Source organism: Ctenopharyngodon idella, chromosome 5, assembly GCF_019924925.1.
Source record: "Ctenopharyngodon idella isolate HZGC_01 chromosome 5, HZGC01, whole genome shotgun sequence".
Lineage (NCBI taxonomy): Eukaryota > Metazoa > Chordata > Actinopteri > Cypriniformes > Xenocyprididae > Ctenopharyngodon > Ctenopharyngodon idella.
In genome coordinates this window covers 33,114,134-33,127,165 of record NC_067224.1, presented here as the reverse complement: position 1 = coordinate 33,127,165, position 13,032 = coordinate 33,114,134, and the positions used below count along the sequence as shown (strand labels likewise).

At 37.4% G+C, this 13,032-nt stretch overlaps 1 protein-coding gene across 5 annotated transcripts in view; it reads left to right on the top strand.

The window, feature by feature from the left end:
• Nucleotides 1-13,032, top strand: part of arhgef28a (Rho guanine nucleotide exchange factor (GEF) 28a) — a 71,782-nt gene that overhangs the window by 20,198 nt on the left and 38,552 nt on the right. For all 5 annotated transcript variants that reach the window (XM_051893705.1, XM_051893708.1, XM_051893706.1 and 2 more), the window contains exons 4-9: nucleotides 1,714-2,214; nucleotides 6,063-6,246; nucleotides 6,396-6,585; nucleotides 8,824-8,884; nucleotides 10,056-10,102; nucleotides 10,324-10,390. In XM_051893705.1, coding sequence (XP_051749665.1) covers nucleotides 1,714-2,214; nucleotides 6,063-6,246; nucleotides 6,396-6,585; nucleotides 8,824-8,884; nucleotides 10,056-10,102; nucleotides 10,324-10,390 — 1,050 coding nt within the window. The remainder of the gene's footprint in view (nucleotides 1-1,713; nucleotides 2,215-6,062; nucleotides 6,247-6,395; nucleotides 6,586-8,823; nucleotides 8,885-10,055; nucleotides 10,103-10,323; nucleotides 10,391-13,032) is intronic.

The window sequence follows — 13,032 nt, the reverse complement described above, 5'->3', positions numbered from 1 at the left end:
GGATGACGTGTTTTTGTAGGCAAAACCCGGAAGCGAGTTAGCATTTTAGGACTTCCAGTTCCATCGCCTCAAAGTCAATGGGTTTTTTGAATGGGTTTTTGCTAAATTGCCTGAAATAAGGTCTGTGGTTAACAAAGCCTCTGAATATTTTCACGTTTTGATCTATGACATAAAACACACCAGTTATAACCCGCTTGTGTTTTTTTTTTTTTTTTTTTTTAAACCTATATTGTGTCTTAAAAACGGCAGTTGCTAACAAATTGCTAAAAGGGACTATTCCCTTTGGTGGGGACTTTAGACGTCATCATGACAAACAGGACATTTGGACAGCATTTCTCATGATATAGTGGATAAGTATTCATACACAGCGCAGATCATAATCAGCGAGCATGTTTTTAAATAAAGTTGTTTTCTAAATAAAGTTTGAGGAAGCTTGGTGGTGGTAACGTTGATCCGCGACCATGGTGTGCTGTAGTCCGTTTATAGCCTACTGTTAGCTTTTTATATCTGACGACTTTATTTAGGCTTCAAAATGTATAAATGTTGTGTTAACTTGTAAAGATTATCTTGATAGACAAAACGTGCAAGTGTCATAACCCTTTGTTAAACACAGAGCTTATTTTTTGCGATTTTCCAAAAGTCTGAAAGTCTGAAGTATGAATTGGCTTTCGATCAAGGGAACCAGTGCGCCGCAAACTCCCGGGTTGGCCTACAAAAACACGTCATCCCTGAGGTACTCTATAGGGCAGATTCCCTCAGCAGTCATGGGTGGGGCTTCCCCCTACTCTTACATAAGTGTAGGGGGAAATCTGGAACTGCTCGTTTGGAGAGACTGTTTATGATTTATGGGGATTATTAAAAGAAAAGGAGTGGGTGGATTTTTACCATTATATGCTGGTTGTTTACACACACTGTGGACACATCTGTGTTCAAACACCTTATAAAAGTGAATTTTGCATAATAGGTCCCCTTTAAAGTCAGGTGGATTCTGATTGGCTGTCAATGATTTTATCATTCATCAGCTGTAATGAAATGCTCTGAAAGTGATATCATTGATATCTAATGATATCATTCCTCTCTGTCGTTAACGTTATAGTTGTGGTGTGGACTTGCCTGTTTTCATATAATTTGAACGATTATTGAAACTTCATAGTTATTGTCCTTGGTGTGAACGACTGTAAGGGGATTTCCTGTTGACATGGAAACCAGGATATCACTGGCGTGTTTGTTAGTACACGGTGAGGTGTTAAGAATTTGTTTTCTATGGAATACATTTGTTTCTATGGAAACAAGTAGCTAGAAGGCAACAGATACCTGAAAGAAACAGTTCAGTCTTGAAACATAATGAAATAGAGATATGAGCTTAAGTTACCTGATGGTTTTAGTGGCAGTGAAAGTAAAAATGAGCCAGTGGCTGATTTTTCATTATAATATATAGTTCCAGTTTTTGTGTTTTGCAAATTGACCTGAATCAAGACAGTAACACAAGACAATACTGTGATGGATTAATATTATCCTGGCCTTTTAGTTTTTAAAAGATTTTAAAGTCCCCAGAAAGGACATATTAAATGACTTTCCTTTTTAAGCAGCTTGTAGCCTTTACTATAATGCACCTCCAGATAAACATGAATGTGTAGTTCATCATGAGCAGATATCATTTAACATATTTGATAAGTTGTCTCACCTAAACTGTCTCGCCTTTTCTCCATCAAGGTCACAATGTTCCAGAGAAAGTATCTGTGGAGGTCTACTGCTTCACGAGGAACAGCGGAAGTCCCATCAACCCCCTCTGCCAATCAGGAGAGCTCTCTCTGGAATACATACAGGATGAGGCACAAGAGGTGGCGGAGCAGCTGATCAACTTTGAACCCTTGACATCCAGCAGCCATCAGGATATCCTAAGGAAATTCTACCCAGAGAAAAGGATTTCATCTGAGACGAATCATTTAGAACAGATTGGCCAGGATGGGACAGATGGGATTTGTGATCCAAAGGAATTATTTCCATTGGAAAGCCTAGCAGAGACAGAACAAGGGCACAATGTTTGCGTGCAGAGGATTTTCAGCCAGAGTAAAGCTTCAGGAACATCGGAGTCTGATCCAGAGTACAGATGCACAGTGGGAGAACACAGTTCTGCTGATGAAAAAATCACACAGGCCTTGGCTAACTTGCAATTTCTGGGATGGGACAGCCAAGCTGGATGGGAGAAGCAAGGTCAGTCACTGTGTCATTGTTATCACTTTAAGAACTGCCAACCTTTATTTTATTCCTGTCTGCACTAGATACTGTTATGTACAAATAGATTTCGCAAAATCTATAAACAATTTAGCTTTCAGAAAAGAATAGCACTTCAAAGCACGATAACCCAGACTGTGATACATTCATGTGATTTGTGTTTTGGAAACATAATCACTTTCCTGAAACGTTTAGAACCTCATGTGATCTTTACGGATGTGCTATTTAGGATAATGCTTGAATGGGTTGCATGATCGGTTTGTAACTAACTTTAGTTTTGGACAGGTTTTTATATATATATATACACAGAGAGAGAGAGAGAGAGAGAGAGAATGAGCGAACTCTGCACAGTGTTTGTTATGGTTTGTTAGTGGAACATAGGGTTAAATTCAAGAGCCCTTTAGTCACAACTGAGTAACTCTAAGTAATAGTGTTTTGTATTCACTTACAAGCTACACTCATCAAGGTGAGTGGATTTGAGATCCTGGGCCAATGTACACTACCATGAATTTGTGCATAATATAATATAATATAATATAATATAATATAATATAATATAATTAATATCATGTAATATCTTACCTTGTCATCAGCATGTTTAATGATTAAACTCATATTTTTTGTGCATTGGGGATTTCCAGTTTGAGGAAACTATTGCGTCAGAGCAGTTTATCAGGAGGATGAGTGTTATGAGCATGCTTCACATGTGACAGACAGCAAATATAAACACACAGTGATATAAACTGAAATAGTGAACAATAATATGACTAGTATAATATAAAATATACACACACACACACACACACAGTAGTCAACATTTGAAGTGGATCAAAAAAGTTCATCAAAGTAATGCAGTGTAGTTGTAATGGTCTGGAGCTCTGTTGGAGTGAGAATGGATAATGTGCCCATTCCATCATGGAACATTAACTAATTTCTTGAACAGAGAAGGGAGAAAGATTTAAAGAATGTCTGTAGTGCACATGGGGCCCCTTACATAACACTAGCGATTGTTTGCGGTAAATTGCACAGCTGAATTAGCGTTCATTTCATTGCTATGGCGTGTCAGCTTCAATTAAAGACAGCACTCTTTAGCAACATTCTTGCTACTCTCAGGGAAAGGAACAGCATTTTATCTCACATTTATTTTTACTGTTTTAAATGTATCAAAACAACCTGGACATTTTCATATTGGATATGAATATGTTTATCTAATCCTTTAAATTGATCACATTCCTCTGGGATTGTTGTTGGCAGTTTGCTGAGATAAACAGTTTTAACAAAATGCACTTTATACAGTTCACCAACAAAACAAATCAAACAACAGCAATCCATTATCTGTAACAAATAACTGGTTCGGTTTTTGCAACTTCTTGCAAAATATATAAGTGATGTACTTGCAGAAATTGTAAACGAAGAGCAGTGTGAGCTGTGGAAATGTTGCTTCATCTCACTGACCCTTCTCTTTGAACGGTGTTTTGAATACCACCGTCAATAACAAAGAGTCGTAGACATCTGTTCAATCAATTATTGTGTGTGTGTGTACGCACGTGTTCTGTGTTTTACAAACACAGCAGTCCGGTTTAGAGTCCCTTCTTTAGTTTGTCTGTCAACACCCAGTAACTTGTCCTCACTGAATCAGGACAAAGAAAATAATCCCACACCTATAAAAGGCTTCATGCACTTGATTCTTTGTATCCTGAACGTCCTGATTTTCATTCAAATGAAAATTGATTATAGTGAGTCCATGGTGGAAATCATTCTGTATTTGTGTTTATTGCGATAACCTGATGAGCAGGTTTTGACTCAGATCTGCACATCTTGCCCTTTAAATATTTGTGGCACACACACATACTGTAGTTTAAGGGCCAGCTTGGATTAAATAATTGAATTTGTGTATTTTTTTCCCCCTCAAATTATCCAACAGGCTGATTGTACTCCTCCATGTATCGTTTTTAGCTCTTGGGCCATGTCTTTGACACGCCTTCCTTATATCTTGCAGAGACCATATACGTTTGTCACCCTGCCACATGTTTATGACCAGATGTGAACCGCACAGAGATTAGCTGTCTGTTTGAACTACAATTGATGTGAGAGTCCATCAGGGTATTATGGTCTATTATTTCTTAGACCAGTGGTCCTCAAACAAGGGGCCGAGGTCCACTAGGGGGCATCAGCAAACTTACAACTGGCCCTTAGGATGACATAAAAGTATTTAAATTAATAAATTATTATTAATATTACATTTTTTTTTTTTTTAACTTTAATCTAAATTAAAATGCTAAAAATAAACATAAAATTAAAATATAAACTGAAAATCATATTTATATTTTATTTTCCCTCAATAACTGTTGTTTTTATTGAAGAATATACCATTCTGCAATACAGAACATAACTTATGGAATTACAAAATTAATTGTGGTACTTAATTTTATATGTTAAATTAACCATGTTAATTAATTCAATATATCAATAAAAAAAGATTGAAAACAAGCAGCTTAGTGAATATGGAGGAGGGACCTTTGGATATTGTCAAAGTTTGAGAACCACTGTCTTACACAGCGTTAAACCTGTTATCAGACTACTGCTTGTTTACACAGAGCACAAAGCACAGATATGCTCACAAATAGCAAAACAACATCTTGTGTGTGTTAATTCAAATATAGTATTTCAGAACTTTTACACTAATCTGCCAACTGAGTTATTAATTTATTATAATTGTCCCAGCAAAATTGTCCCAAAAATTAGGCTACATTTGACACAACCTTCCTCTGGGAGCATCTAGAGATGGCAGGAATTCATACAGTTAAGCCCAAAATTATTCATACCCTGGCCAAATTTTTAATTATGGTTAATTTTTATTTGACAAATGGGCATCTTCTGGCTGGAAATGACACAAAAAGATGACAAAAGAAAGTAGGACAATATGTTAGAGATAATAAGGAGGAGTATGATTTTGACAAAACATTCCATGTTTGCAATTATTCATGCCCTTTCTCAATAATCCATGGCAAAGCCTTTATTTTTCATCACAGCTATCAAATGGTTTTTATAATTAGTGACATGTCTTTTGCACATTTCCACTGGGATACTGCACCACTCCTCTTTTGCATAGATCTCCAGGTCCTTGAGGTTTCAGCTAATAGGCCAGGCAACCTTTTAAATGTAAATGGCATCATGGAAAAAAAGAAGACTACAGTGGAGCAAAACATCAGACAGTCTGCAGAAAAAATTGGGGCCTGGGGCACAGTGATAACGATCCAAAACACAACAAAAGTGGTCAAGAAATGGTTGGCAGAGAACAGTATCAACCTCTTGGAGTGGCCAAGCCAGAGTCCAGACTGGAATGCAATTGAGAATTTGTGGAGAGAACTGAAGACCAGAGTGATGGCATATTTATTGAGGGGGAAAATTATTTCAGCTTCAGGACATGTCAAAAATGGTTATAAACCCCAGCTGTACAGGGTTTTGGGATGCAGTCATTCTAGTATAGTGAAAAAGAAATGATACTATACAATGGGCTAAATCTGAGGGTAGAATGAAAGAGAATTTGGTGGTGCATCACTGAAAAGCATGAAACCCACTCTACAAATTACACACACACACACACACACACACACACACACACACACACATGCCACAAGTCCTTTAATGCTTGTGCATCTTATAAATAGCTTATTTCTGCCAACATGGAAAAGGGAGAGTTTTTCAACTGAGCTTGTCAGTAAAATCAAAAGAATAGAAAAATAACTTTTCTAAATAACAAGCGTGAAAAAGCCATACATGCCGTACATGATTTTCCAAGTCTGATCACTCTCTGTCTCTTTCAGATCTCCTTTTCAGGGAAACGCCTCTACATGTGGCCATACGTTTGGGGTTCCCCCACCTCAGTCACTTCCTCCTCCAGGAGTCTGAAGGTCAGATGATGGTTTCCATAGCCAATGACGAAGGGCAGAGTCCTCTCACACTGGCTCAGAAGCATGGAGACCCAGCGCTCATCAGCGCTCTATCAGAGTGAGTCACTCTGTCCAGCCTGACACAATATACTATAATTAGATTACATCTTAAAAAGATCCATTAATCACTGATGTGTCACTTCAGTCATTGATCCAGTGTACAGTGTGGGCTGAGTTTCATGTGTCTTGTGACTGTGTTATGATCAGTCCCTCGAGTAGCAGTACATGGAGGCCAGTGTGGATGTGTCAGATATGGACTGACGGCTCTCACCAGCTCCGTATCTGTCCCGTCACCGAATCTATTATCCTGACTGTCAAACACGGCATACAGATAGATGCACAAAGCAGCATCCAGCTGTACAGAGAGAAGAGCAGTGAGCCAGATACACTCGCACGGGTGAGTCTGCGTTTGCATACTTGCCTACATGCCCATGTACACAAATTTCAAGGAAAATCTTTTATTTGTTTCCTGTCTTTTCTTGTGGAGTTATCTAAAGAATGTGGAAAGCTCATAGTTATTGTTTGTAAAAAGGAAGACGGACAACACAAACAACAGACAGGAACAATGACTGTTTTATAATATTTGGGGATCATTTTCAGGTTATAAAAACTGCTATGATGAGCCTAAACAGTCCAGTTTCAACTTGATTTTCACTGTTAATTGTGCTCTCTGAAATTCTTGGTCATTTTTAATTTCTGCCTGAATAAGGAGTATGTAAAGAGACAGGAAAAAATGCTTTTAACTAAGTTTAACTAAGCATTTCTGATTATTTTCTTTTTTTTCTTTTGAAGAGTTTAAAAGTAAACTGTATTTCTTGCAGCATTATAAAATAGAATTGCAAAAATGATGGCTGTTTTTGAACCAGTTTCACAAACTCTCCCTCAATCTGCCAGTCATTCAGATCAAGGGGTCAAAGTTCAGCTGGACTTGTTAGACTTTTTAGCCCCTGCTGGAAGATGCTGTATAACTACACCATCTGGACCCCAAAATCATTTTTCTCTATTGACAGTTCTTCAGAAGAATTCAAAATTAGCTCTGTATTCTGAATAGATAAACTTTATATAGTATCAGAATAGTTATTTGTATGTGCTTGCCATGTGAAAGTATAGGGGTTTTCGCACCGGGTAGTTATAGGAACATAGTTATAAGAACTATCTACCAGGGCGATCCCTCGAGAACTAAATGATCCCCTAGGACCATTATCCTGGGTGCATTCGCACTGGAAGTAGGAACTCTGAAGTGACATAAGCCGGCCGACAGCAACATAATTTAAGCGCGGCATTCGGCTTTCTATGTTCGTGGAGTTAGTTCGTGGAGTAAGTATATGTAAACTGTGTTTACACAGCTTTTTAAAAATGGTGGGTGCTGGTGTTTTGTATGGCATGTGTTCGGCCAGTTGACATACACTTTACCTCACTGGTAGTTCCTAGACCCTACTCTGAAGTAGCAGCTAATTTAGTGCCCCCAAAAGGCATTCCTAAAACTAAAATCGTTCCCAGTTCCTGTGGTGCGAACACGTCTGCCAATAGTTATAGGAACTATGAAACACTGCAGGTAAAATAATCCCCAGTTAGAAATACACCACAACATTTTTCATCGGCCGTCTAGAAATAAACCACTAAGAGCAGGTTACAGGAGAATGATGTGTGAAACAGAGTTTTATGAGCCTATAAATGACTGAAGTCATAACTTTGGAAACTTTTATTACAGTTTACAGTATCATTTACAGGTATTGCTTTGAGCTGCAGACTGGTATTTCTCATATAACAACTGCTGGCAAGCAGCGCAAGATCACCAGAGAGATTACAAGTGTTGTAAATCATGTACCTGTTCTGTTTCTCTAAACTATATTTGTAATTGTACATGGTTTAAAAAGTAAATGTACAGTTCAGATTTTTTGTTTCTCTCATGTTGATCAAGGCTGCATTTTTTTTTTTTTTTTTTGATTAAAAAAAAAAAGTAAAAATTTAAAGTTTTCTATTTTAATATATTTTAAAATATATTTTATTCCTGTGATGGCAAAGCTGAATTTTCAGCATCATTACTTCAGTCTTCAGTGTCACATGATCCTTCAGAAATCATTCTAATATGCTGTTTTGCTGCTCAAGAAACATTTCTGATTGTTATTATCAATGTTGAAAATAGTTGTGCTGCTTAATAGTTTTGTGGAAACTGATACTTTTTTAGTTTAGTTTTTTTTTTTAATTTAATAGAAAATTCAAAAGAACAGTAAACATTATAAATATCTTTACTGTCACTTTTGATCAATTGAATGCATCCTTTCTCAATAAAAGTATTAATTTATTTAAAAAAAAAAAAAAAAAACGAAGTTGACACCGGACTTTTGAATGGTAATGTACATCCAGTCAAAATTAGATTTTTAAAATGCTTTGCTGCTTTGTTTTGGATTTCCATATATTCAGATCGTAATTTCATATGTATATCGACCCATAAGAATTTATGGTCAGACCTGAAGTATTATAGCTATTTCTTTGCCATTATGTGAATTATTCACAATGCAAAAATTTCAGTCAGTAATCCGCTTTCTCTTCTTAATCCAAACCTTCATTCCACTGCTGTCAAACACAAATGTGATTCTGTATCAACCCTTACAGTCTGACACTCGTGTTACAGGTGGGGCGACTGAGCGAGCCGTCTGAGGGGAGTGTGCACACATCTGATGTATGTGATGCAGGTAAGCCAGAGCTCATTTCAATGGATTTTACCCCCAATTAAACAGACTGTCTGTCTGTCAACTTTTTTGCCCTTGTTAGCAATAATGAACTCAATCCAACTATTAAGCTAAAATTTTAATCTACAGTCTAAGATTTTAGCTGATATTTGTGGGTCTCTGGAAATTAGATACAAGCCGTGTGGTGAGAATTCGAACTCCACAGGATCACAGCTGGCCATAATGCTCATATTATTATTTTTCACTTTATTTTACTCCTCCTGTCTTGGGTTTATTTTATGACTAGTTTCTATATTTTGCTCTCGCCAAGGTCTTATCACGTTTCATCCTGCTGATGTGATAAATTTTCTTCTCTTCTGGCTCTCACTTACCCTCAATCCTCCTTCTATTATTCTACTTTTTCTTTTTCTGTTTGTCTCTCGTTCCTTTCCCTCTTCTTGACCCCAGCTCTCCCCACACCCGACTCTCTCTCTCTCTCTCTCTCTCTCTCTCTCTCTCTCTCTCTCTCTCTCACATACTGTCTGTCTGTCACTGTGAGTTAGGTCTGGCAGGGTTGTTAGAGTACATTGGGTGAATTTGGCTCAGTCAGGAGGACATTGTGGTAGAATGTGGGATGAGGAATACACATACACTAATACACACACACACACACACACACACACACACACACACACACACACACACACACACACACAGAGCAGTCTTTGTGAGGGACCTCCGGCTGGTTTCCCAAACATGTCCAGTATGAGGAGACACATTCCTCCTGGGTGGGCTGAGAGACAGAGACACTATATGTTTGGGAGGGGTACGACAGGACAAAACGAGAGAAATAATCGGCCTACAGTTGGACTAATGAAGAAGAAATGGCATGATGTAAATGCTACAGTATAAAGAGACACAGATAGAGATTGCCAGCTTGTTGTGTTGACAGCAGGAGCCTCAGCAGGTTTAGCCTCTGTGACCCTTTGACCTTAATGTGCAGACACTTCCTGTCACTGCTCAACATGGTGATAGGTGTCTCAGGCTTTCAAACCGAAAGGCGTGTTTGTGCTTGTTTCTTCTTCTTTAGCTTAGTTGAAAATGTCTCCATTTATGATTTACTTATATTTGGCAATTGTGTACAAGTCAAGTGGAAATCAATTTTCATGTTGTATTTGTTGTTTCTGCTCCTCAGATCTGAACAGTCAACTTAGAATTGAGGACCATACCCTGGTGGATAGTGTGAGTGGAGTTATTTTTGTGTTTGAGTGTGTATAAATCAATTCCTGGAATCAGAACCACAATAATAGATCACTTAGTCTTCTTTAGACATGCCATATGTGCTCTTGTGGGGGTTTTCTGTTTGCTAATGGACAGATGTTCATTCCCGTGTTCTTATTTTGGTCTGTTCAAAACAGTTGAATTGTGTTGTGTGAGTTTGTTTTTGTCATCTTGTTTTTCAGGTCTTTGAAGAACAGCTTGTTCTCTGCCTAGATGAAGAGGATGAAGATCTAAACACATTTAACTCAGGTACACATTGATCCATCCATTTACTGATGTGTGTTTTGTTACAAATAAATGCTGTTCTTTTGAACTTTCTGAAGAGTCCTGAAAAATTATGTAACATGGTTTCTACAAAAATATTAAACAGCACAACTGTTTTCAACATTGATAATAAGAAATGTTTTGTGAGCATCAGATCAGCATATTAGAATGATTTCTGACGGACCATGTGACACTGAAGACTGGAGTAATGCTGGAAATTCAGATTTGTCATCACAGGAATAAATTGCATATTAAAAGAAAAGTCATCTGAAAATTGTAATAATAGTTCACTATGTTTTTAATGCATTTTTGATTACATAAATGCAGCATTGGTGAGCATAAGATACTTTTTTTAAAATGTTAAAAAATAGTTTCCAACCCCACACTTTTGCCACTTGTAATGTTAGTCAGTGTTTTATTTTGTGCTGAAAACAGTATTATTTAGAATTTCATAACTATTTTTGGTCATGGATTCTCATAAGTGAACACTCTACAGTAGCAGCAACTCAGATAGTGTTTTGCACTGGAGGTTGGTTGCAATCAAAGTCCCTTTCAAGGAAAGTCTGTTCACTCGGCAGCCATATTTGCAACGCCTCTGGGCAGCTATTTCGGTCTCCAAGTCCTATCTATTTGAATAGGACAATCCTGAAATCTCAAAAACTGCTTGCCAAACTCACAATTAAATAACATATTTCAAATCAGCAACAAAATCTGACATCACCTGTCCCATAAGTGTTGTTTCTTATGCTCAAATAGCGTTAAAAACCTTATTTTTCAGCCTAGACGAGCCAATGAGCATGTGCAGTCCTAAGCGCGAGTCTCAGGTTTCTATGGGATCCGGAGCCTCTAACGGCAGCTACAGTGACGCAATGACTTTATCAATCAGCGATTAGCTCTTTTACTTAGAAGGTGGGTCGTATTCCGACATATTGCCGTTGCAGTTTTGGAGTGAACCGTCTTTCTATATCTATAGTCTTTGGTTGCAATACAGTTTGGTGTTAGCATGCCATGTTGCTAAGCTAACAGTGTGATACTCTAATAAGCATAAAAATATAGCAAACACAGTTTTATTCATAATTAGCATTTTTTCCATCTCATAGTCCATCTTGGGTTTAATTTCTCACTGAGCTTGTTGCAGTGCATTATGGTGCATTAGAATGCTGCCTTAGACTTTGGCCAAAAGAAGTTACTATAGCAGGCAGCATAATTAATGTTTGGAACAGACTTCTGCTGTATGTTGTATCTGTAAGGAGCTCACTAGGTTTTGAACAGAGCATTTAAGAATTGTAAGTATTCTAATCTTCTGTTTATATGGAACTGGTTATGGAACACTGGATAGTCATGTGTCATGTTGGATTTCTGATGTTAAAAGTGGATGGAAAAAGTCATTTTTGCAGCTTTTTCAGTAGACATTCTGTTTGTACTGGGGAGAAAAATATTCTGTTGTTTTTTTGTGTGTGTTTTTATGATGAAATGTCCTTTCTAATGGCCTATGAATTTCCTCGTAAGAAAACATCAACAAAGAAATGTGATATTGACTGCCTTTGATTTATTGTGTAGGTACGTGCACGCATGAGGGGGGTTATTGAATATGTAGAAGTCATGAATTTTCTTATTGAACTGATGTTAACCTACTTCACATCAGTGTAGTTGAATCAGTGTAGTTGTTTGGCTAGAATGAAAAGGAAAGTGTTTAATTTAAGAGGATTCTTTGAGGTTAGAGCAAAATCATGTTCATTCAAAACAGACGTCTTGTGTTTTTAATCATACTCTCAGTGTATTACAAGTACGATTACAAAGTAGCAGGCACTGGCAACTGAACATACTCATTTTCCATCTAAATGAAATAGTGCAGGGCAGGCCTTCTGTTCAGTGTTCATTGATTAGTTTGTCATTGTTGCTCAGGGGGAAAAAGTGCCTTGTGGAGGACAGGCGCCTCTATTGCACTTATGGATCTGCTGTCCTTGGTTAAAATTGCAATTTTTTTATTTTATTTTTTTTTAGTCTTTTAGAGGAACAGAGGGTGATTTATAGCTCAGCAAGGAGGATAGAAGATGGGGCTCTTTTCTTTTGAAACAGCATTGGCCCCTTCAACAGAACCACCCTCTCACACACACATGCACATTCACAGTTTCAACTGTAAAGTGGAGGAAGGAATGTTAACAAGCTTCGATTTTTGAACTTGCACAAAAGCTGACATTTAAGATGATGCTTTAAAATTTAGCCCATCCCACAGAACGTGTTCCTCATCCTAATATAGATGCTCTCACTTATTTCTCTCAGTTACCTTCATGATTCCCAAACAGGCCTATGTGTGCCTCAAGGGTTACTTTAGTAGGTTCTAGGAGTCTTTGGACAGATTTGGATTTTGTTTGGTTAAACCTAGAAAAAAAGACTTGAGTGAATAATCTCATGATTTTTTCCCCCCTATTTTTCCTTTTAAGGAAAGAAAACTAAATAGTGTGAGCCTTGTCAGTTTTTGAGGAAGAAAGTTGTATGACCCATGGATGATATTTCATACTTGTTGAGCTTAGGTTATAAAATTATTTAAAATGAATTAAAAATTAATATTAAATATTACAATTATTAAATTGCACCACACAAAAGATGCAAATGTCTTGGCTAAA